The sequence below is a fragment of the Leuciscus leuciscus genome (genome assembly GCF_965113295.1).
Source record: "Leuciscus leuciscus genome assembly, chromosome: 15".
NCBI lineage: Eukaryota > Metazoa > Chordata > Actinopteri > Cypriniformes > Leuciscidae > Leuciscus > Leuciscus leuciscus.
The window spans coordinates 4,562,374-4,589,396 of NC_138739.1; the positions used below are offsets into that span (position 1 = coordinate 4,562,374).

The 27,023-nt window shown below is 36.3% G+C and overlaps 2 protein-coding genes across 6 annotated transcripts in view; one reads left to right on the top strand and one right to left on the bottom strand.

Annotated features, from left to right (window-relative positions):
• The window catches only part of LOC309476083 (uncharacterized protein), a 98,876-nt gene that overhangs the window by 28,174 nt on the left and 43,679 nt on the right, over positions 1-27,023 (top strand). The gene's annotated exons all lie outside the window — the stretch shown is intronic.
• On the bottom strand, positions 1,356-26,989 carry LOC309476092 (GRAM domain-containing protein 2B). Of its 5 annotated transcripts, XR_014197925.1 has the most exons (14): positions 26,788-26,988; positions 13,273-13,422; positions 11,409-11,469; positions 11,249-11,321; positions 10,903-11,006; positions 10,407-10,505; positions 8,951-9,022; positions 8,670-8,744; positions 8,375-8,471; positions 8,119-8,187; positions 7,931-8,030; positions 5,386-5,493; positions 3,403-5,296; positions 1,356-2,954 (listed from the first exon to the last, which is right to left on the bottom strand). XR_014197925.1 is itself a non-coding variant. In XM_082139262.1 (13 exons), the coding sequence occupies exons 1-13, from the start codon at positions 26,877-26,879 to the stop codon at positions 5,281-5,283; spliced, it is 1,116 nt and encodes a 371-aa protein (XP_081995388.1). In that variant the 5' UTR covers positions 26,880-26,988; the 3' UTR covers positions 1,356-5,280. The 5 variants fall into 5 exon arrangements, 4 of the variants coding, with proteins under 4 accessions (XP_081995388.1, XP_081995389.1, XP_081995390.1 ...); XM_082139262.1 differs by having other exon boundaries at positions 1,356-5,296; XM_082139263.1 differs by lacking the exon at positions 26,788-26,988 and adding an exon at positions 20,926-21,538 and having other exon boundaries at positions 1,356-5,296.

Genomic DNA, 27,023 nt, shown 5'->3' on the forward strand with positions numbered 1-27,023 from the left:
AGTAGCGTGGAGAAATTGAGTCCAAGAATAATAATAATAATCTTAAGTACAATATCAGTAAAATGGCTTTTCCAAGCCAACTTAATTATAAAATCAGAGCTCTCTTCCAGAAAGAGATAATGGCAATTCCTTGTAATACCATAGGTTACTACTATAGAGAATTTAGCGTGGGAAGAAGTGTGTGTCTCATAAGCATCTGCTTTTCCAATGAAGTTAAATTAATCCAAAATGTTATCCAACCAAAGCTTTTCTTAGGGAATATAAATCACACACATGAAGTGAACTGTTTCTGTCACTCTCCTGAGGACGATATGTCTCACTTGTTTTGGCAATGTTCTCACAGAGAAATTTGGGCCAGATTTCTTAGTTTTTCCAATCTGATTTATCTAAGTGACTTTTCTTTCCGTTTTAAAGATGTTTTCTTTGGATTGTTTGACACTCGAAAGAGAAAACAGGACTTTTTATTTGTGCTTCCTACTAGCTATATTTCACATACATGAGCAAAAATGCACTGGCTCTAACTCTCTCTCTCTTCATGATCTCTAGACAAATAGCCTACATGGAAACTATCCAAAGCTCTGGTAATCCCAAGGCATTGAAAACTTTCTCTCTATATTCATCCTTTTTGTCCTCTTTAGGTATGAATGTAATGCAAATGTTTTTTTTTGCTTTGTTACCATGGCAACATATCTTTTTTGTGTTGTTCAGAGCGCGGGGCACAACGTAATGCAGGGCTAGTTGTAACACATTTGTTTTAGATACTTCACACATGCTAGCATGACGGAACTTGGTGTATTTACTAGTTGCCATATCAACACTATAAAGAAAAAATTGCACCAAAATATATATACATATTTTTTTTGGAAGATATCCACAGATATTTATTAAACCATAGCAAAAGTAAATTTCATAAGTTAATTTTTCATCTCCATTTTTTGAGTTTATTTAAAATTAGACAAATCTGATATTATTTTAATCTCCAAACAGTTGAGATAGTTCTTTAATGCTTCGCTAACTAGCAGAAGACACTAGCCGGGTTTAAACCCCAGTTGTGCAGGTGGGGCATGTTGTCACACTGCGTTACAATGAGCCCCTATTAGAAATATGCTATTATATTCTATACTTTTATTCATTCTATTGAGAAAACATGAGAAAAAGGTGAATAAAGACTGAGAGTCAATGTTCAGAAATGACTCATTATTTATTTGTTTTGAACTATGTTGTATAGCTGTGTTTTCATGTGTTCGTAGTCAAAACTCAAAAATGAGTTTATATTAAATTATGAAAAAGTTAATAATTGTATTTTATTTAGAAAATATTTTAGTTTGTCTTGTATATATATATATATATATATATTTATTAGATCAGATAACATTTTAAGCTGTCATATGGTCATGTTACAATGTACTCCACCTATGGGGCATGTTGTCACATTTCACTTCCATTCTTTCAGGGTATGTCAAGAAAAAAGTATATACTGTATTAATAAAACAAAACCACATAATTGTACTAGACATGTGGGAAATTAATGTGGGAAAAAATAAATACTCTGAACCATAAGTAGATTTACACAAACTGAGAAAGTCAAAAAGCGTTAGGTTGTGCCCCGCTCTCCCCTATCCATGTTGATCTGTATTGCTTTAATGCTTTGTAATGTTTAATAAAATAAATAAATAAAGCAGTTCAATTTCCAAACGAATGTCTCAGAATCGGTTTCTTTAGAGATAAAAAAAAAAAAAAAACTAGACATTTTGCGCTTTTTTTTTCTTCACTAATGACTTTAAGTCGGTTCTTTTGAATGAATCACTACTCTACTACACAAGCACATATTAAAGTTATTTTCCGATTTGTTTTACATGTTCTTCTCAAACCTGGAACAACTGAACACTTCACTTTAAGACTCTGTGCATGATTTAAATCAACACACCATGAACAATACTTTCCCAGCATTTACGACTGCTAAATGTAAGTTCATTAACATATAAAGTTGTATATATTAACATGAATGCATTATGAACGAACATGAATCAATAGTGAACAACAGTAGCCTATAAAGTATGGAATTCCAAAGCTGCCAATATTAAAAATAAATAAATATACAAATAAATGTAAAAAAATAGGGGAGACCGGGGACAGTTGCAACACTTTTTGCATTTCTCTCAATTACTCTGAGACTATTTGGACTAGACCAACCAAATTTGTATATATTAAACTTGCATCTGTCTGCTAATTACCCATACCATTTAAAGATGATTATATATGACATATCGTTCACAGTATTTATTTGAATGGAAGAAGTCAGATGTTGCAACTGACCCCGACCCAGGGGACAGTTGCAACACAACCCAGGGGACGGTTGCAACATGTTAAAAATACCTTAAATTTCATTAATTAACTTAAGCTTTTTGTCTCAATGAGCAAAGAATCCTGAAAATATTAACTGTTTTAGGCCTACTATAATATTATAGTATTATTTATTTCAATAATATTATTGTAGCCTATTATTTATTTATTTAGTCATATTTATCAAATAACAGTTATTGAGTTTTGTTTGTTTATGTGTAGAACATAGGCCTACATAGATTCAGTGTGCAGGAGTTACAGATGCTATTCAATCTCTCCATATTTCAGTGTCAGACAGGAAGAATTGAACAATTTGCAATGCAACAAACTTTTATTAAACATGCAATTTATAACATGTTGCAACCGTCCCCAACCCTATCAGCCATGACAGAACATCATACGCCTGCTAGACACACTGACTTTGACACATGCTAACCATGTCACTTAGAAGTCAACAAAACAATAATTCAAACGAAGTAAGTTTTGATTAATTCATACAAAATTTCAGGACAGTTTGACAAAAATATATCTCATGAAAAAATTTACTTTCATACCTCCAAAACAAGTTTTGTTCAATAAATGCAGCAGCAGATGTTGAATATGTCTACTGTCTTCTTGGTGGGGGGGGGGGGGGGGTCTAACTGTGCATGTGCAGTATGAGTGACATCACTCTAGCTTGTTTCTGATTGGAGAAAAATGACATGTTGCAACTGTCCCCGGTCTCCCCTACAATAAGTATAGCTCACTGACATTGGTCTGTGACTGCGAGGTATATGGTCAGAATCCGAAATCTTACTGTGTGACATGGATAGGCTACTCTTTATTCCGGACATGGCAGTAGAACATCGTTTGGTCTGGATTTGTAAAATGTCCTGGGCTAACAAACATGAAACAGGGACTCTGAAACAGAAGCGCTTGATATTTTCCATTTTTCGGTCAGAACTCACGGAAAGGAAGCAGGGCACATATAGGCTACAGTGAAGTCGACGCAAGCATATTGACCAATGCTTTTGAAACAAAACCATTGCATTTTAATGTAGCCTAAAATTAAAATGAAACATTAAAATTAATTAACATTAAAATGCAACGGTCTCGTTTCAAAAGCATTGGTCAATATGCTTGCGTCGACTTCACTGTAGCCTATATGTATATTTATATAAATAAATAAGGAAATAAATGTATAAATAATTATTTATTTTCGTTTTTTTGCTTTTCTATGTATATTTATTTATTTATTTTTTACATTTATTTGTATATTTATTTATTTTTAATATTGGCAGCTTTGGAATTCCATATAAAGCAGCATTAATTCACACAACTAATATAAATGTCTACTGCTTTTAAAGTCTGTGAAAACTGGGCGATTATCCATTCCTGCAACATCCTGAATGTCCCATAAACACATTCCACTGATAACGATTTATATTTAGACTGAAATCGATAAACAATGGTGACACGGGATTTCCTTAGCACTTGATTTATTCAAACAATGCCAAAGCCAGTCTCACAGAGACTACTTTGAATTACACACAATGCAATAAATAGACCAAAAACAAGATGTTTACCAACATATTGATACAAAAACAATACAATAGTGCAATATAAACAAGTTATGAAAGTTGGGATTCTTGCATTGTGGTTATTAGACAGTCGTTGAGGGGACTTTGAGGTTGCGATGCCCCGGCGACGAGTTGAAATGCTGTGCAAATCCATTTCCTTTTGTTTACATGGATCAGTTCAACTGGGTCTCCATTTCGAAGTTAAACAGCAGGAAAAAAACTCTCTCCCTAGAGTTTATGTTTGAAGGAGCGACGTGCGTTTACATCCCCCACATCATGTCCCTCGACGAGTTCGTGCGTGTTCGTTCCAAACGCCTGAAGGATCTCCCACGAGTTAGTCCCAGCCCTGAGTGAGAGGTTCTTAGCACCGTCTAATACCCCAGAACGAATATATATAGCGCCCCCTTCAGGATGGGAGAGAGTCTCCACACTATAAAGTGCACTCCAACAGCAATCTCTTGAACATATTGCAACATATTTATAACACCACATACACACACACACACACACACAAAAATCATGCATATTTTGGACCGTTTTCGTCAAGTATCGTGATTCGAGTCCTGAACGGAAATGCTCTTTTTGGGTTTGCGCAAACATGCGAGCACTTTTTTTTTTTTCCGTAATCTGGACATTTCGAAGCAATCCGGTTTAGATGCGTCAAACGTCACAATACAATAATCTTTTCTTTTTTTTTTTTTTTTTTTTTTTAATCGTTCGGATTACGAAGAGACCTACGTTTCGGAATCACTTCGTCTCCGTAAGGTATAAAAAGACGAAACAAAAGAAAGGCGTTTAATACCTGATGTGAGCATTTTTCTTCTTCTGTGCATAGACTATACATACAGTAATAGTAAGGGTTTGATTTTCTTTTTTTTTTAATCATCGTTAAACAAAAATTTGGTTTAATATCGCAAACTTGTACGAAAAAAAACAAAGTTTGAAAAATGGATGTCTAGAGGAAGAATGAAGATGAAAAAGATGAAACCGTCGCAGAACGAGATTAAGGAAACAAGCGATCAAAAACACAAAGATTTCGTGAGGAAAATGGACGGCATTTTTTTTGATGGTTCGTAAAACATTTCAAATGAAATGATAACAGATGAAATGCTTTCCCGCAGGAGAACCAGCTGTTTGTTTACTAGTTGTTTTTGACACTCCTTCAAGACAAACCGGTTGTCTTTGGCTGTTTAGGGCGAGTCGCTGAGGGAAACTCCTAATGAAAACACGCCAGCGGTTTGTGAAGTCCAACAGCTTCCCGTTTGGTTCTTTACTTGGCAGAGTTTGGTTCTGGGTGCAAATAAAGGTCCTTCCCAGCATGCCCTGCGTGCGTTTTTTGGTGTTCGTTCCACAGTTCAGATGAAAGTGCACAGACTCTTTATGTTTCTTTGTACCTGAAAGCACAAATGAAACCTGATTATCTGATTGGTCCGGCTTCACACAGTCAGGAACATCATCAAACGCGTGTGAAAGGAGCATTTACCCGCTTTGAACAGTGAATTCGGGAAGGGCTCCGAGAGACGTCAGCTGCTCTTCTAAGGCCACGATACGCAGGCCGATATAGCCAGAGGACAACAGGAGAAGAAACACCCTGAAGGACACACAACACGTCACTTCTCACACACTCAAATAATATAGATTTTAGATTATAATATTTATATTTTATATTATAATATAATATTTTATAATGATTATTTTAGAAGTGTCTTTAGGAAATATTTAATAAATACTGTTTTAGAAAATATTGTTATCATATTTTACATAGTGTTTTTAGGAAATATTTATATAAATATTTAAATGTTTTTAGGAAATATTTAATAAATATTGTTTTAGGAAATATTTGTATAAATATTTTACAAAGTGTTTTTAGGAAATATTTAATATATTTTACAATGTGTTTTTAGGAGATATTTAATAAATATTGTTTTAGAAAAATGTTGTTATAATATTTAAAGTGTTTTTAGGAAATATTTGTATAAATATTTTACAAAGTGTTTTTAGGAAATATTTTAATTATTATTTTAGGAAATATTTGTATAAATATTCTTTTAGGAAATATTTTACAAAGTGTTTTTAGGAAATATTTTAAATATTATTTTAGGAAATAATTGTATAAATATTGTTTTAGAAAATATTTTTATTAATATTTTACAAAGTGTTTTTAGGAAATATTTAATAAATATTATTTTAGGAAATATTAATATAAACATTTAACAGTGTTTTTAGAAAAATATTTTATTATTATTATTGTAGGAAATATTTATATAAATATTTAAAGTGTTTTTAGACAACTATTTTATTATTATTTATTTATTATTATTATTATTATTATTATTATAGGAAATATCTATAGTGTTTTTAGACAGATATTAGTATAAAATGACAACAGGAGAAGAAACACCCTGCCGGACACAGAAACACGTCACTTTTAACAACTTTAAAAGATCTTAAACTCTGAGGGCGTCTCGAGCTTAAGCCACATTCCTGCGCATCAGCAAGACGAGACTCGCGCGCCCAGAAACCACGGATATTCAGGCTGCTTATGATGATGCGTCACGCTATTATCTCGGCTAATATGATTGATTGCGTCGGATGCTACAATACAGGCATTTCGGACAGGAATGATGCTGTTGACAATTAGATTAAAAATGTTTAACGCAAGTAATAAAACAGTAAAAAATATTTGAGGTATATTGTCCTCGCAGTTTTTCCATTAAATGAACAGATTTAATGGAAATTCATTTTTATTTAAATACAAATTAAAACAATGCACCAAAACAGCAAAAGTAACCGCAATTTGTATAATATTTTTAGTACATATTTTAAATATTTATATAACTATTTTTATAAATTAGTTTTTTGGAAATGCAGTATACATTTTCTTAATTTAGTAAATATTTGTATAACAATTTGATAATCTTTTATAAATATTGACTTAATTATTATTATTTACATTTTTTTTTACAAATACTTGAATAAATGTTTTCATAAATTATTTTTAGGAAATAGTTATTTTCTAAATAGTTATATTTTCCAAGTTATTTTTTATTTTGTATGAATCGATATTTAGTACATTTCTAAATACTTTATACATAATTTATTCATATTTCTATAACTATTTTATTAATTAGTTTTAAGAAATATTGTATAAATGTTCTAAATTATTTTGTGTATATATGTTTAGTATATAATCTTCTAAATTTTGTAAATATATTTTCTTTAAGGAAGTATTGTATAAATTATTTAGTAAACATTTGTATAACTTTTTTTGAAATTATCTATACGTTTACATTTTTTAAACACTTGTATAAATATTTTACAAATTATTTGTAGGAAATATTTCTATAAATATTTTATATTTTTGTAAGGAAACATCTGTACAAATATTTTCTAAATTATTTTATTAAATATCGTATCAATGCAAATTCTTTAGTAAATATTTGCAACAATTTTGTTAATAATTGAGGAAATATTTATATGAATCATTTACTTATTTCTATAACTGCTAATAATACATTTTCTACAGTATCTAAATATTTGTATAACTTTTTTTAAATTAGTTATATAAATATATATATACACATCTTTTTTTTTTAAATAGATCAAATAAGTAGTAAATATTTAGTAACCACTTGTGTGTGTGTGTGTGTGTGTGTGTGTATATGTGTATATATATATATATTTTTTTTTTTTGCTTGTATAAATATTTCACAAATTATTTATAGGAAATATTTGTGTGAATAACTTTTTGTAAATATTTAAAATATATATATTATAAATACATTTTCTAAATTTACTAGATATTTGTATAACGATTTGATAAATTATTAAAAATATTTGTAAATGTACTTTTTTTTGGAAATACTTATTTAGTAATTTGTACAAATATTTATACATTTTATTTACAATTTTAAATATCTGTATGACTTTTCTAATTTATTCATTTCAAATATTGTTTGAGTCTAAATTCTTCAGTAAATATTTGCTAAAAGTGAATGTGTGAATGTTCCTCTGGTGTCTGGACTCACAGGATCAGGTATATGAGGAGGAGTGTGTTGAGGTTGCTGACTTCTCTCTGGATCAGGAGCGATCGAGCTCGGTCCGTCACAGTCCAAACCCACGAACTTCCTGCGGGGACAGGAAGTAGAATCTCCGTCAGCCAATCAAACACAACGTGATGAAGTCATAAACTCACGAGCTCATCCCGAGGCCGTACCCGTGTTCGCGTCGTCCTGAACCGGTTCTGAGATCCTCACAGTCGGGTTCGGTCCAGCAGCAGGACTTTCTGAAGCACACCAGATAGAGGAGATTACATTACAATTAGATAGACAGATAGATAGACAGATAGATAGAAAATAAAATTTTCTAAATAATAAAGATTGTTTATTTGGAGGGGCCACTAATGACGCCTGGTTTGGATATTTGTGTCTGGATTAAACGGTAAACCCGTCCTGATGTTGTTCTGAACAAACCTCGAGTGAGTCTGGAGACGAGAAGCTCTGGTTGAGGACACACACGTTCTCCGTTCACATCCAAAGAGTCGTCCAGACTCGACTGACTCGAGTTCAGCTGCCGAAACACACACACACACACACTCAATACTCATACTGATATACATACTGAACTTTTTTGGTTTGAGGAAATATTTGTATGCATATTTTACAAAATGTTTTTAAGTAGTAATTCATTATTATTTTAGGAAATATTTCTATAAATATTTTACAAAGTATTTTTAGCGAATATGTAATAATATTAGTGGTCTCTCACCACGAGTTTGGGCGTGTGGTGGTCGAAGCTGTTCTCAGCGGAGGAGAAGAGAGGGCTGCTGTTGGCACTGCCGTCCTGAAGAACCAGAGATATGATGAGCACAGGAAACATGTGACCAGTGACATCATCGACGTCAAACACTCACCCCCCCTTTTCCTCTGATATGTAGTCTTTTCTGATTAGTTCTAAAGCCCTGTCTTTTCTCATTATTTGTTCTACACTGTGACGGTTTCCTTCTTTGTTTATATAATGTTGTCATTAATAATAATATAATCTCTCACCTCCAGCTGAGGACAGACGGAGCGCAGGAGTTTGTAACAGCTTTCTCTGTTCCTCAGAGACACGAACAGATACTGCAACACAAACATTGAGCATTTCATGCATATGTACATAAAAAGAAGGTCAGAATGAACGAAGGAATGTCCATTTCATATTTCGCTCCAAAATAATAATTAAAAAGAGAATTCATGTGATGTATCGGGACATTTGACTTTTGCGGAATTCCTATTATTTCCAATGATAAATTCTAAGCTTCTATAAAGTTCATGTTAATATTTTTTTTTAAATAATTCGCATTATTTAGTACATGATCCGGTTTAACCGCGTGTGTTCGTGCATGATCCGGTTTAACCCCGTGTGTTCGTGCATGATCCGGTTTTAACCCCGTGTGTTCGTGTATGATCCGGTTTAACCCCGCGTGTGTTCGGTCATGATCTGGTTTAACCCTGCGTGTTCGTGCATGATCTGGTTTAACCCCGCGTGTTCGGTCATGATCTGGTTTAACCCCGCGAGTTCGTGTATGATCTGGTTTAACCCTGCATGTTCGGTCATGATCTGGTTTAACCCCGCGAGTTCGTGCATGATCTGGTTTAACCCCGTGTGTTCGGTCATGATCTGGTTTAACCCCGCGTGTTCGGTCATGATCTGGTTTAACCCCGCGTGTGTTCGTGTATGATCCGGTTTAACCCTGCGTGTTCGTGCATGATCTGGTTTAACCCCGCGTGTTCGGTCATGATCTGGTTTAACCCCGCGAGTTCGTGCATGATCTGGTTTAACCCCGCGTGTTCGGTCATGATCTGGTTTAACCCCGCGAGTTCGTGTATGATCTGGTTTAACCCTGCATGTTCGGTCATGATCTGGTTTAACCCCGCGAGTTCGTGCATGATCTGGTTTAACCCCGTGTGTTCGTGTATGATCCGGTTTAACCCTGCGTGTTCGTGCATGATCTGGTTTAACCCCGCGTGTTCGGTCATGATCTGGTTTAACCCCGCGAGTTCGTGCATGATCTGGTTTAACCCCGCGTGTTCGGTCATGATCTGGTTTAACCCCGCGAGTTCGTGTATGATCTGGTTTAACCCTGCATGTTCGGTCATGATCTGGTTTAACCCCGCGAGTTCGTGCATGATCTGGTTTAACCCCGTGTGTTCGGTCATGATCTGGTTTAACCCCGCGTGTTCGGTCATGATCTGGTTTAACCCCGCGAGTTCGTGCATGATCTGGTTTAACCCCGCGTGTTCGGTCATGATCTGGTTTAACCCCCTGTGTTCGGTCATGATCCGGTTTAACCCCGTGTGTTCGGTCATGATCCGGTTTAACCCCGTGTGTGTTTGGTCATGATCTGGTTTAACCCCGCGTGTGTTCGGTCATGATCTGGTTTAACCCCGCGTGTTCGGTCATGATCCGGTTTAACCCCATGTGGATCCGGTTTAACCCCGTGTGTTCAGGACAGAAACTGACCTTCTCTCCGTCAGTGGTGCGAACCGAAATGGCGTTGGGAACGAGCAGCGCAGTGTTCTGCTTCTTCAGGACAATCACACTGGAGACTGGGATGACCACCTGACACACACACACACACACACACACACACACACACACGATCAAGCCACTGTTAGACTGCGTTTATCCTTATTTATTTCTTGTTGATTCAAACTCTGAATTAACATGCACTAATACTACATTTTTCTAAATGTCATAATCATTTGTTAAACAAGTATTCATTCCTTCAATGGGCTCATTGTTTCTGCATTGTTTAAATTAATAATTTTTTTCGTTAAGTGTGATTTTGTATATGTACATTTCTGAAATGCATAACAGTCACCTCTGATAACAGATCACTCTGAATTGTAAAATGGACTCATGCATTTTCTGTAAAGCTGCTTTGAAACGATGTGTATTGTGAAAAGCGCTATACAAATAAATGTGAATTGAATTTTTTTATCTGAGGGATTATTACCTTAGTGTCTTTGAGCAGCACAGAGGAGAAGAAGCACATGTTGCTGTCGGTGATGTACAGACGCCCATGATAAGGCACTTCTTTCTGCAGCGCACAGATGTAGGCTGGAGAGAGAGAGAGAGAGAGAGAGAGAGAGAGAGAGTAAAAAAAAAAGAGTGAAAAAGGACGTGAAATAGCATCTTAGAAACGCAAACACTCGTTAAAAAAATAAATAAAAAATTCCTCTTTTTCTTTTCTTTCCTTTCCAATAAAAAAAACCTTCACTCATGCATAAATTTAATGACAGCCATCAGGGTCACCATTGCAATATCGACCGGCTCAAAGAAAACACATTCCTATTCCTCACCATGGAGCAAGTCCTCGCTTTCTGGGATTTCCGGGAAGAGTTTGTGGAATGTTTTATTGTGCTTTACGAAACTCTGAGGAAATGAGAGGAAATGGGTGTTTAGAATCGGTTTCATTTACAACACAAAAGTGTTGAGAAGAGCGATGAAATGTTGTCTTACACTTCTGGAGTTCAGGCTTTCACTTCTCTCCAACAGCCTGTCCACATCAAGAGTGTGAGACCTGACAACAGAACATTATTATATAACAGCAATTATGCTTATATTTTATATAAACTTAGTTTTTTCAAAGAAATTTAAATATCATATACATGTTAATAACATGTTAATGAGCAGGAATATATGCTCATATTTTATATAAACTATCATAAGCAGGAAATACTTTATTTTATATTAACATTTTAACATTATTCACGCTAATATAAATATTTAAAGTATTTTTTTGTAAATATTATACATACATAATATATTTATTTTTTTTTACCATTTTTTTAAGAAAATTGTTAAATGTTTTTTTACCATTTACATTTTTTTCCTGACATTGAAAAAAATCCCTCATTAAAAAAAACAGATATAAATTTAAAGAAAATAATATTTTAAAAAAATATTTCTTTATGTGATAATGTCACATTTTAGATATGGTTGGTAAATAATAACGAAGTAATTAAATGTATTTAATTAAATAAAAACACATACAAGAATAAATTATTAGTTATTATTATCATTATTTCACACACACACACACACACACACACACACACATATATACAGGAGTGGTATATACACACACACACACACACACACGTACACATACATATACATATACATATACATATACATATGCATACATGCATACATACATACATACACACACACACACACACACATATACCATATATACATATATATAGGAGTGGTATATACACACACACACACACACACACACATATACATACATGCATACACACACACACACACATTTACATTAGGGCAGGGTATTGACACAAATTTCACAATTCGATTCCATTTCGATTCACAAACTTGCAATTCGATTCCATTTCGATTCGGATTCGATTCAATATTGATTATTTTGGATATCAGGTTCAATACATGGCAAATTTTCTCAAGGAAAACAAATCTCTTAACTAATGCTGTAAACTATGGGAGTCAGTGGTAGCCTATAGGCTTCATTAGCCTACTATAATATTGAAGGTAAAATGAACTGATTTGTATACAAACACTTAAATTACACTTTTATTTATTTTTATAATAATAAAGTTACATGAAATATAAACATTTTAATGGTGGCTGTCATAAAAAAATGCCAGATTTATTCAAACACGCATTAAATATTGAAGAACATTAAAAATTATAATGAATATGTAATATGGTGCATATATTTAGCAGAATGCTCCTCTCTAGAGTTATTTTTCCTCGCTGACTGATGAGTGTATGGTCACTGGATATGGTTTTTCTGAGGTAAATGTGATCGTTTACAAGCTGTTTTACTGACGTCTTTCCACGGTTGAAACACTGATTGGGCGACTCCATGTCACATGATACGGATTTCGATAAGTTGTACTCTATCTTTTAACACACTTTCAGACGCTCATTCATGTTTATTTTGCGCTGTAACTGGTGTTAAGGCGGAAGAGAAGATCATGTGCTTCTCTAGAGCTGAGCCAGAGCGATCTCACGCCACAGCGACACCACGGTATTTATGTTTTCGAATTTCATAAGAAAATGGACATGATTCAAAATCTGAGACTTTGTTTCATATCAATAATAACAAAGCACAAAGATGATTGTGATTTATTGGATGGGATGCGAAACAATTTTACATTCATTCATCAACTGAAAACAGGATGACTAATCGATTCTTGGGATTTAAGAATCGATATCGGTTCGTAAAAATAAGAATCGATTAAAATCGAGATATCGATATTTTTTACACAGCCCTAATTTACACACATACATCCACACGTATACATATATATTGTTGTTGTTTGTGTGGTGTGTGTTGTACCTGTGCGGGGCCGGCCGGCTCAGGCTCTTGTCCTGCTGCTGAATCTCGAACTGGTTTTCCTCCAAGCTGAACGCTTTCCGGCTTCCCAGTTTAGTTTTCGTCCTGCCCTTCTTCACCTTCCCGGGGATCGTCCCAGCGTCCACCGAGTAACTGTGAAAACATCGGAAAAACAGCGTCAACCTCATGACGATCCATCCGTGTGACGTTCCCTTCGCTCTGTTCAAAACCTTACACACTGATCTGCCTTTACGGGAACTTCTAAAACACAGTAAACTCAGACAGATGGCCAATAGAAGCCGTTTAATACGGTCAATACCAGGAACAAACGTGGTGAGATCACTCAAACACCTCCGCTTTATGAGTTCCTCTCAGTGTAATGGTTAAACAGAGGCAGAGTAAGTAAACACACTAAACCACAGTTTGACCTCTAGAACAGATCAAACCCAAGGCCGACTCTTCCATACCTGTTCAGATGAATTCCATGTCTGCGGGATAGTCGCAAACTCAGAGATCTTTGCATCCTTGAAAGTGAGAAAGCAACACAGAACTGGCCTCAAGCCATAACACTGGAGCAATAAACCAAGCAGCGAACCTGAACACAGCTCTTCAACGGCAGCCGCTCAACTTCCCTGTATGCAAATGAGTGTGGGCGGGGCTTATGACATCAGATGGTGTGAGTTGATGATGTAATGAAACACCTGCATGTGGAAACATGTCTAGAAACGCACTTCAGATCGAGAGAGAAGAAGCGAAAGCAAACGAGAGTGAAAGTCAAATCTGTCTTTATTTCAGGAACAGATCTTTCTTTTCTTTTCTTTGTTTGCCAGATGTGAAGTTCATCTATACATCATCTTTTTACTCTTAATTCCTTATATAACCGTTTGAATTTTCCTTGCCTTTTATTTTGTGATTATTTTAATTCATTTCTATGTAAAGCACTTTGAATTACCATAGTGTGTGACACATGTGCTATTTAAATAAACTTTTTACCACTATTGGATTATGATTATCTGCTTTATATGAACCAGTACATGATTCTTTATGCAGTTTATCATATCGCTTTACGTTTCGTTCCTGGTTATAGTCATCAAGCACATCACTGCACTTTATATGATGAAGCCGAGTTGCAATCTTTCTCCACTCGAAGAACTTTTAATTGGTATCGTTGTATTTAGACTTATTAGTCTCTCTGTGTTTCTAACACAAATGTTCGCTACGATCTTCGTTCTAATGATTTGTTATATCTTAGTTCCTCAGGTTTGAACAGAGCTAGGGAAGAAAAGGCTATAATGCTTGGAATAATTTACAAAACATCTTAAAGCGGACTATGCCTTTATAATTATTATTATTATTATTTTGTCCCCCGTTTTTTCCTTCTTTTTTTTCCCTTCTCTCTCACTTAGGCTATTTTTTTTTTATTTGATGTATTGTGTGTAGTTGTGAGTATTTGGATGTGTTAAGTGTGTTATTGGATGTGTTAAGTGTGTTATATGTGAAGCACCATGACAGTTTAAACTAATTTCCCCATTAGGATAAATAAATAAATAATAAATAAATAAATAAAAAGAAAGAATGATTGAAATTCTATAAAGCCTCAGGATTTTCTCAATGTTTCGCTTTTTTTGAACCCTCAGATTCCAGATCTTTAATAGTTGTATCTCGGCCAAATATTGTTCTATCATAACAAACAATTCATCACTGGAAAGCTTGTTTACTCAGATGTCAGAGGATGTATACTTCTCAATTTCCAAAAATTGACCCATGTGACCGGTTCAGGGTCACATAATCACAACAGCTTTCTTATTCTTTCCCAGCATTCAGATGAATGACTCCAGGACACAGGTGTAGCGTGCTGAAATATATAGGCTAAAAGACATCATGTGATGTATAATACCAGCACTTAGGCACGCGAGCTATGCATCAGCCTATGACAGCTTCTGGCTACCCTGGGCGTCATGACGACTCATCACTTTCAAAGACTACGGAAACATTCCTGAGATCATCTGCGGGGGAAAACTCACGACACACAAGGAAACAAGTATCTTAAGACTGGCTATGATTAGCTGACGCATATTAGAGAATTTAGCCAACTTTCGTTTGGTTGTTTTTGTCTTGGAACCTTCGGATATTAAAGCAAACCCACGCATGTGGTGCACAAACACATCCAAAACAGGATTCGCACCTTAAGAGTAGACGGTACAAAGAGCCACAGATGAAAAATGTTGACTAATGTTAATCGCTAAAGACATTTCTAAGGTGTATCATCAACATATGAAGATGCAGGAACACCAGGAAACAATTAAACGGAACATCTGTACGAGGAAGTGAACGTAATTAAAAACAACAAACTTTTGGATGAAATTTGAGATTTAAAAGGATTTATAAAAAATAAAATAAAAAGTTAAAAATACAATAATAAAACGTACATTTTCTTCAATTTCACTCTATTGGGGTAAAATGAGCACGCTTTTGACAGACTGCACGAAATTCGCATCTGTACGAGGAAGTGAACGTAATTAAAAACGACGAACTTAAAGTGTAACTTGCAGGTAAAAATTTTCTCGAAGAAAATGCAATAAACATAAAGATAAGAACCGCCCACCACTGTTTTGTATGTTTTTCATACCAAAATGCTGAATATAATATGAAGTATGAAAAGTTGGTACTTTTTAGTGGTTTTAAGCACTCCCGCTCCCTTCCACTAGGCTGGGCGTGACGTCATAAAAGGAACTCCAAGCCTAGAGTTACACTGTAGTCTAATGGCAAGTAGGCTAGCAGTTATATTGAAATAACTCAATTGTAAACTTAATCGTGTGTGCTGGCTTCAAGAGGACCGTGATCCTGCCAGAAATGAGAGTAAGCTATTCGCAGAACAAACGGGTTCAGGCAGCATGCACGCAAAATTAAACCGAACTTTTATTTTGACGGGTTGCCGTGAAGACCTTTGAGTTTCTGTGCGTGTATTAGAGATGGGGAGTCGACTCGACTCTCACTAGCCCTAGTGTCGGAATCGACTCCAGGTCAGGAATCGACTCCCAGTGTCGAGTGTTTTTTTCAAGTTCAACACAGCAACAGTTCATTATAACGAAAAGATTATAATGAATGTAAAGATACGGAAATTAAAACAAAAAGATAAAGAAATGAGAGGAAAAAATAAGTAATGCCAGGAAAACAAAGAACAATAATGTATAGATAGTTTTTTTCTGTTGGGTCTGTTTTGCGGCTCAATCAATCATGATGTGGTTCAATACAGTCAATTGGTTGTGATTGGCACAACACACTGAAGTAGGTTTTACGAACCAATCATGTACCAGTCCTCAGGGTGAGAGTGGGACATGCCCATCATTGGTAAGTGGTGGTTGATTGAGTGATACTGTTGAGTGATGACTGTTTTTGAATCCAGTAACGTTAACTTATAATGGCAACCCCGACCTCAACCGTGTGGAAATATTTCAACCAGACCGAAGACAAAACTAAAGTTCGTTGTGATATTTGTAAACGTTGTTTAAAATTTAACAGTTCAACGTCGTGCATGTGGAAACACTTGAAAGCGTTTCATCGAACAGAACTCGCAAGTCTTCAACGGCCAAGCACCAGTCAAGATGAGATGGATGAGGTAAACGCTGTAACGCTAGTTATATGTTTTCCTGTACAGTCCCAGATAAATATTTAATTAAGATAAAACACGTAATTCAGCTAATGAAATGTAAATCCAAATAAGGAGTTTATTTAGGAGTTAATCACTCTATATGAAGTTCAATTTCTATTATTAAATGACAAGTGCATTAAAAACTATTATTAAACAACAGTTATTATTGGTAATAATATAACTCATATTTTTCAATGTTAAACAAAAAAAGTTAAAAAATAAAGTTAAACATGCTTAAGTTAAAGTTCATAGCTTCACTACATTAAAATTATATAAAATAATATACAAAATAAATAGATAAATACACTGTCTAAGACAAGTCTGCTTTTACAAGTTTAATGATTAATACTAACATATTGCACACTTAAATATGATGTGAAGAAGCTGCGATGTGAAAAGGAGGGGGATTTATAAGGTTTAGTTGATTAAACATTTTAGTATAGGAAACATTTGTATCCTCGCTCTTGACTCCTCAGGAAGCCTCCTCGTTCCTCGCCCCCCTCCCGGTGGAATTAAAGAATTTAGATGTCCTACATGAGAGCGGAGCTCGATCGGTTTCAGGGTCGTAGGACATACGAGCGAGAAACGAGGAAGCATATTGAGACGCACCTTCTGAATCCTGACCCTATTTTAATTCAAAGTAAATGGAGTCGAGGAGTCGATTCCACCGACTCCAAAATTAGGAGTCGGGAGTCGGAGTCGACTCCAAAAAAACCGGAACCGAACACCCCTAGCGTGTATGATATGACGATAGTTTTTCTCAAATGAAACAGTAAAATGACTCAGAGTGGCTCTGGAGATGAATTTCATCATGTCATCATATCGTGACTGTCAGCAGCTAGACTGAAAACAGCGCGAGCATCACTCGACTCGTGCTTCAGTGTGTGTGTGTGTGTGTGTGTGTGTGTGAGGTAAATGACACGCGCGTCTGCACCATTCATTCACACTCATTCAAGGTTAATATTTAAATAGTATTTCTGCAGTTTAATATACACAGACACTATATCGTGGTATATATCGGCTACAGTGCTCATAGTAATGAAAGTTAGTCTGGAGCCCCATGCTTAGATAAACATGGAAGCGACTTAACGCAGCTCTGCCTATTACTGGGTACCGAATATACCCGGGTAGGCTACTACAGAAATGCTGGTACCGTCACATTTTCAGTACCGATGTACCAGTACTTTGATAACACTAGTTTCCCACCACCTCAGTCTCCCAGTCGTTCTCTATAATCAAGCCACAAACAGTAGGAGTCTAGCAGAGTATGGTTGCAACTCCCTTTTATGACGTCATCACCCAGTTGCTGTAAAAACACGCTACCTTTGAAGAAACCCCAATAAATGTTATTTTAACGCATTTTAAGACAGAAATTTTTACATATATAAATTTACATATATAGGGGTGGTGGTGGCGCAATGGATAAGACACATGCCTTTGGTGTGAGAGACCCGGGTTCGAATCCACTGTGAGACACCAATGTGTCCCTGAGCAAGACACTTAACCCCTAGTTGCTCCAGAGGCGTGCGACCTCTGACATATATAGCAATTGTAAGTCGCTTTGGATAAAAGCGTCAGCTAAATGAATAAATGTAAATGTAAATGTAAATGTAAAATATTGAGCACTTTAATTTACACATTAATTGGTTGTGGTGGTTAACCTGCAAGTTACACTTTAAACACAAAACTTGAGGTTTAAAAGGTCTTAGAACAAAACAACAACATTCCATGTAAAAATACTATATAATAAAACTTAGATAGAAAACGTAAATGTACGTTTCACACTTTTGGGGTAAAATTCGCATCGCGACAGAAATGCATTTAAGAAATTAAAACAAGTATTGCAAAACTATTTGAAAACACCTGGTGACGGTCAGATCACATTTGCATTACAAGGTTTTTTTGACCCAAATCCCGGGTAGAGCCAATTGTTTTGGCTATTTGTTCAGTGTTTGTGTAGTTTTTGTGTTACCCAGCTCCTGGGTCAGATGTAACGACCCAGGCGTTGATTTATCGCGGGCTATTGTCGTCCTCTTTAGGAGAGAGCAGTGCAGCGACGTCAAACTGGTGCGTGTCTTCTGCAAAATACAGGTTTGTGCACATTTTTTGTATCTATAAATACGTTATTGTTCTGTATATCGTTTCATCTTATACAAAGCAACATACAGGGGCGCGATGTGAGTCACGTCAGTCTTTTCACGTGATGGAAACGCCTGATGCCTTGCATAACATTTTATGATTTTATTCAAATATATACAGTAGACGATATAAATACATATGTTAAAATATGTTCTCAGAACTGTACACTGATCGTTTATGGACGGGTTATTGAGTCAGTCACAGCATATTTCAGCTACGAGTGAAACGCAGGTATTTTATAGTTTATAAAATATACTATAATGTTAAATATGATTGAAAATAAAGGAATTTTCATGCAAGCCAGTGGATGTATAGAGTATTTTTAAAAAGGTTTAGAGGATTTAAGTCAATCCGTAGACATTAAATAATGTATGAAGTAAAAAAAAAAGAAAAAGAAAAAGGAAAAAAAGCAAGTATTATAGTCAAAATGCATCTACTATGCTGGTTGAATGGTTAGCCTACACTTTATTTGGTTACACTTTATTTTAAGGTGTCATTGTTACAGTGTAATTACATATTTAAGTACTGAGTAATATTAAGCAACTACATGTACTTACTATAGGGTTAGGGTAGGATTAGGATTAGGTTGAGGGCTATTTGCATGTAATTATGCATAATTTACTGTTATTACTACGGTAAGTGCATGTAACATATGTAACAAAGACACTGTAAAATAAAGTGTTACCGGTTAAAATCAACCCATTTTCCAGGGTTAAATAAACAACCCAATTTGCAGAGTAAAATAAACCCAACATGTGTTCTGTCCTATATTTCCCCGGCCCGTGTGTTGACAACACCCCATTAACCCAGTGTTTTGTACAGTGTAGTTGCCCAGAACTTAAACCACATGGCTAAACCCTCAAACACATTTCTTACGGTTCACTTTCCAGAACACAAGCTGTAATTTCAGTCAAGAGAGAATTTCCGAGCCAGTCTGTGAGGCGTTTTTTGCACGTCTGAGCCTGAGGTCGAGTTGTGTATTCCGGCCAAATGGAGGCATTCAGGGAATCTACCGCCCCGGTGTGGACATTTACAAGAAACACAAGTAGAAACAGTCCTCAAAAGCATAAAGAAAGTCTTTTGTACATGTAAACATTTGAACTGTTTGCCAAGCATTATATAATTTAAACACCCTGATCAAACAGTAAGGTTTGACATTTGGAAAATGGACTTTTTAATAGGTATCATTGACATTTTAACAATACTAAAGGATCTAGAGATCCTATTTGCACACTTAAAAAGTTGTTTACACATGTATTAACTCCATTACGCCGCGCTTGCATTACATTATCTCATGTACAGCGAGCCTCAGCAACTTCTATTTAGCCTCAAGACACGCAGTGATTGAAAACGAAGACAATGAGCATCGAATATCCCCTGCTGATTCATTCAAATGCTGAAGATAAAGAGCAAACGTGCCTTTCTCGATGGATATCTCTTCTGGTTTGAACTAGCACCAAACAGTGGCATGAGAAGCTTCATAAACATGCCAAACAAGAGATGTGTTAAAGTTCAAGGCCGGTTCCCAGCAATAAACTTGCATCATGCTTCCCTTTGTGCTGAGAATGAAAGTACATTCTTTGGAAATGACTAAAAACGAGAATGAATTTCTTGCTTGCTTTACGAATAAAGACGGAATTTGATTCCCATGAACTAGTGAATGTGTTTCTAGTTCAAAAGTAGCAACAATACAGGCCTATTCCCATAAGCAACAAAACCAGCTGTTCAGATTCAATCCACTAGTAACAATAACAAATCAAACCCCCAAAACATGTCGGATCAATGACGTATTCCCAGCTGCTTCCCACACCAATCACGACTATACATATATATATCCCAGAGACCGCGTTACAATCGTCTCCTACCTTCTCAAATCCTCACACACAACCGTGTCCATGCGACTCGAGTCCTTCTCGCTGTCCATTCCCAGCTCTTTCCTGACTGACTGTCAACCGGTCGCTGAGCAGTGAGGTCTAAAGGTTTGCTTTACAGCTGATCCGTTACACAAGCACAGCTCGATCAGGCTTTCGGGATAAAAACTGAGATAATGAAGCACAGGGAAGTTAAAGTTGTAGCCGAGGGAGGGCTAAAACAATCCTCCGCCGGCCCACTCCGCTCACCAGCTGGGGTTTCCTTGGAAACCAGTGGAGGAGTGGGTGATGGAGGCATCCCATAATAGCCCATTTAAATACCATTGAAAGAATGCAAACTACTGAAGACAACAGCGAAGACATCCAAACAAAAGGCCCACCCTATTGTCTTTGTGATGGGGTGGATGGTCAACAAACCCACGGGACATCTAAAGAAAGACCTCCACAACGCCAGGCAATTCTGTGCAAAGATCGGACCAATATTGGAAGCAAATTGTATATTAGAAAGAATATTTATCTTTTCCAAGGTTTCAGTATGAACTGAACGGGTTTATGACTGAACCTGAATATGCTTTCCTACTAGGGCTGTAACAATATATCGTGCCACAATATAATCGCAATACAAAAACCCAACAACATGTATCATGGATAGTAGGGCTGGGACGATACACCTATCGATATACCATCACGATACTTGGGTGCCGATACGATATGTATTGCGATTTTTTTAAGAATTGCGATTTTATTTTTATTTTTTTTACACCAGACCATCGGGAAAAGTTAAATAATACACTTATACAGACTGTACATGATGTATAAGATAAGTCATATTTACAAAAGACTTATTTTAGAAGCATCATCCAATACTTCATTCTCAAATGATTCAATAACAAATAATTTTTTTTAGTCACTTGTCGCCACCTAGTGGTGAAAATGTAATTGATAAATGCGTTATTTTAAGCGCCAAGTTATCATCAAAAGCTGATTTACTCTATTTTGATTGCTATCATAGACATCAGTGTTCATATTTGAACTTTAAACTTTCACAGTGCCGATGCCCAGAACTTAAACCACATGGCTAAACCCTCAAACACATTTCTTACGGTTCACTTTCCAGAACACAAGCTGTAATTTCAGTCAAGAGAGAATTTCCGAAACAGTCTGCGAGGCGTTTTTTGCACGTCTGAGCCTGAGGTCGAGTTGTGTATTCCGGCCAAATGGAGGCATTCAGGGAATCTACCGCCCCGGTGCAATTTAGTGTGGTAAATAATACACTTATACAGACTGTACATGATGTATAAGATAAGTCATACTTACAAAAGACTTATTTCTGAAGCATCATACAAACTACATTCTCAAATTATTCAATAAATAAAAAAATTGACAGTCACTTGTCGCCATCTAGTGGTCAAACAATGTAATCAATAAATGCGTTATTTTAAGCGCCAAGTTAACATCAAAAGCTGATTTACAGACACCAGTGTTTATATTTGAACTTTAAACTTTTATCCCAGTACTTCTATGACAATTTGAACTATTGTGTCACAGAAATAATGATACTATGAGGAAAAGACTAGCCTACAGTTTCATGACGACTCTCTCTGGGTCAGCGGCAGCGCCAACACAGATCTGAATGTTGGGATATGATTTTGTCACAGTTTAATAGACAGACGAAATGAAAGATCGCGTGGGTGTTTGAATGGAGATCACAGTCTTTTAAAGATGAATTGTGCAGCTCTACTGTCTTATCTCTCTCTCAGTGTATGAGCAGCGCGAGGGCTTTCAGTGCGTTCAGTCTCACGACTCTTCCACGCCTCCACTTGGGATATTACGTCACTCAACACTCATAGATAACCACACATTTCATCCTCTGCTGGAACAAAAGTGGCTAACTTCTGTCAACCTCATCTATAAGCAAGACAAAAATAAAGCAATTTAATTTGAATTAATAGCGAATCTATAATAAAAAAAAATCGATTTTAAAATCTTTAAAAAATCTTTATTAAATAAATAAAAATCGCGACACCTAGGTGAATCGATTTTTTTCTCCCAGCCCTAAGTGATAATATTTATTGTGTAGCCTATAGGCCTAGTTAAAACAATTACTCTGTGAGTTTTCAGAGTTTTAGAGTCAATACTACATTAACCTACTATATATAATGTTGAATATATAATGTATAATAATGCAATGGGGGAATATTTCTGGGTTCTGATAATGCCGAATGTCTGATGTTACCAGTAAAAAGGGTCCTACACTATTTTAAATATATCTAGTTAGTGCACAAGCATATTCATCTAAAATAGTTAAGTATTTTCAGCTTCAGAATCATGAATATTGTTATTCTGGTGTCTCTATTGGTGTCTCAGATTCTGATTTTGAGAGTGCAAAAAAGCTATTAGGCTATAATTAAATTATCAAAGCCAAATCTACACAAATGCTAAATCATACATGGGAGAAAAACATAACTGGTACTCAGACACAGCATAAAAGTTAGTTAATCAACAACCAAGATTTCTGATTTCGGTTAAAAGTTTAACTTTTCTCAGTACAAGGGGCGCCAACTAAAATATAACACAGTTAAAACACACTAGGAATCAGAGTTGACTAAAGTCATGCTTGTACACCAGTAATTCAGAGCCACAACAAGATCCAGTTCAGTTAGCATTGAACCTTTTCTCCATCTGACCCCTGACCTCCTTGTGTCACGACAAACCAAATCATTATGAATCGTCCCTGGCCAAAATGTACATTACACAAGCTTTCAATGCTAATGTCTGGCAATGAAAACGCATTAGCTCATTGGTGAATCATTGAAGATCCTTGTCCAGGCCATAAAAACAGAGTCTTCAAGTCTTTGTCTCAAGTTCTGCACTTCTCAGCACTCCTCAGTGCATTCTGTACTTTGGTTAATAAAACAAGACGCCATGTTCTAACGGGAGAAGATTGAGTGAGTGTTTTTTGGAGCACACTAGTATCAGCATAACATGATATTGAGAATATCAGGTCAGTTTTCATTACATAGGCAGAAGATCCTCACGCTCTGAAAGACACAAGGGTACTAGATCACCATTGGTGGATTGAAGGGAGGAACTGTCGACTGAATGCGATTCAAGTTTGCTGCCAAGAGGCCAACATGTAAATCAAGAGTTTGAATTGTGCCAGCGTTGGGAAACCATAGATCGTTTTCAAGTTGGAGTTTACCAGTTGAGCAAGTCATGTATTTCCCTGCTGACAAAATGAATGGACTAGAGCGGAAACAGTGAGAATTTGGTCAAACCACACGTAAAGAGTTGAAGGTCGGTGTGATAAATGATCTGAGTGGGTGTGTGCAGAGAAACGCTTAGGCCTATGTGTTAACCACAGTATAACTTCTGTTGAGCTATACCATTATAGGCAACCATCCACAAGAAGTCCTAAACCTATAAAAAAAACTAATCTAAACATAGAAACTACAAGAAGAGGGAAACTACACTAGGATTTGGTCTCAAGAATCAAGATTACCCAATGAAAAAAAGGGCACTTGGCATGTTAAACTCTAAGAGAGACTGGTGTAATCTTGAAACCAGAGTTAATGACTACAAACAAAGGCATAGGATGAGGATTGCGCCTCGACATCCATCGAGCCACATGGTCCGATCAGAGCCAACACCAATCCCTGTCGGCAAACAACAGCTTGCCACTTGTGGAAGGGGGCCAACCCTTCAACACAGAGGACATTTGTGCAAGTCATGTGATTTGAATGCATCAGTCTCACTTCCTCAGTGTAACTGTTCTGAACAGAAAGAGGTCTTTCTTTCCACGGACCAAACCAGTCCAAAAAAAAAAAAAAGAAGGAAATTCCACCCGAGAATCACATGAAACTGATCATATCTTGTTTTTTGGCACAACTATGTTTGGGGAAATGCAAATCTTCAGTAGAGGTCAAGGTCATTGACACGTCACGGGTTATTTTAGGTGGATTTCACCAATTCAGGGCGAAATCGAGACGTTTGTTTGACTTTCGGAGGAAACATGTTAAAAAAAAAATCAAGAATTTTGCTGGGAAATTATGTATTTAATGGAAAGATATATTTATCACGCGCAAAATCTGGAAGCCACATGTTGCTTCAAGCGTCTAAAGAAGAAATCTAAAATGAACAAAGCGATCTTGTTGAGATTACTCATGGGGAAATAACTAACCCGAATGACCTGTCAAAATAAAGTTAGCGGTTTCTTGTAAAAGACTGAGTTTGCACAGAAGTTGTGCAAGACCACAATTATAGCTTTATGTCCTTTACCGGTTATCTATGTGAACGATAAGTCAAGGAATTGTGGGCCCATAGTTTTCTTTACAAGGACTGGACAAGCTAACACAATTCCAGTGGGAAGCAAAATTAGACCAGACAACCTTCCCACACCTGGAACAAGCTTTCGGGCTAAAAATAGATCACCGACGACAGATAACATGTGTTGGACCACCAATACAACGGAGGGCCCATGAGATCATCTGGAGGAACGCTTATCAATCTAAACCACTTACGAGGCATTGTGATGTAATGACGGCATTTAGCGCATGCCGTAATTTGATTATGACACATTCCTGCTCCAAATTACATCTAGAACCACCATTGAAGACAAAACAGTTTGGCCAAGAAAGAGGTCAATTCGCATTTAATTGTCCGAGTGAATGGAAAGCTCACGCCTTGATGAAGGTTACGAACGTAGAGCATAATTGTGATGAAGATTGGTTTGTTTAGGTCACAATCACAGATGAGGGTAACGTCCAGGATCACACTATACAGGTATAAGAGTATATCTGGACTGATTTGGTATAATATAGGCTAAGGTATATTTTCCATCCAATGACTGAATGGAACTCAGTCATAAATAACTCAGCGATTGGAAAATGTGAGGCAGGGAAATCAGCTCTAGTCTAAAACTAGCTCAGTAATACCAGTACATTAGCATGAGGGATGTGATCCATTTACAATACCGGCTTAACAACTCTAATACCAACACGGACACATGAGTACACATAAACGGCAGATATTACATTATGCTGCAAGGCTAGTGTTTATGCGTTTGGAGGTTTACAAGGTGGATGACGAGCTATACACGGTGCTTTATACACACCATGATAATACCATAGGTCATAGTGGCATGTCCAAAAACACACTGGCAAAAACTATGGTATTATTGTGGTGCATATGAAAATAAAAACATGGTAACAAACATGTACTTTGGCAGTACAGCAGTGACTGCATTAAATAACACCATGGTAATTCAATTTTTGAAATAGTATTGAATGTGGGCTACATCAAAATAGAAAGTACAACCATGGTAAATATAAAAACAACACATTCGCACTTTTTGTAAGGGACGTAAACAACACCATGGTTTAAATAAGAAAATACCATGGTATTAACACCTAATGTCATCACTGTACCATGGTAGAACCACAGTAAAGGGAATGCAATAAAACAATAATGATATGGAAATTTTATGTGTAAAACAAGTTAGTGCGAAAAATGATAAACACATAATTATACTATACAGACACATGGAGTAGCAATTAAATTGTCTCTAATCTATATTTGAATAAGATAATTCAGTCATCAGGAAGCAATAATGTCATCACACACGCACACACACACGCGCGCGCACACACACACACACACACACACACACACACGCGCGCAGGGTGGATTGTGACTATTAAACAACATCCTTCTGACCTATATAACTGCAAAACGTACACATCACATAATCTGATCATAGCAAACACACTAAGACCTTATAGTTATAATATAAACACAACATTAACATATTTAAATGCGCATATGAAAGGATGTCGACAGCTGATAACGGTCACTCACCTCTCCTTCATTAAATGCTTGATCCGCGATATGGCGCTCTCGTCGATCTTTCTCAGAAATGTTTTCAATCTCTCCCTCTTATTTTCCAGCATTCTTCCTCTACACAAACCGACACACGCCGACAAAAACACGCCGTTTAACGAGGATGCGATGATCCGGTTTCTCTCCGGCGTCCCATGAGCGCGGCCTGATTAACAAAATGAGACAAAATCGGACCAAGTGCTGGTGGCCAATCA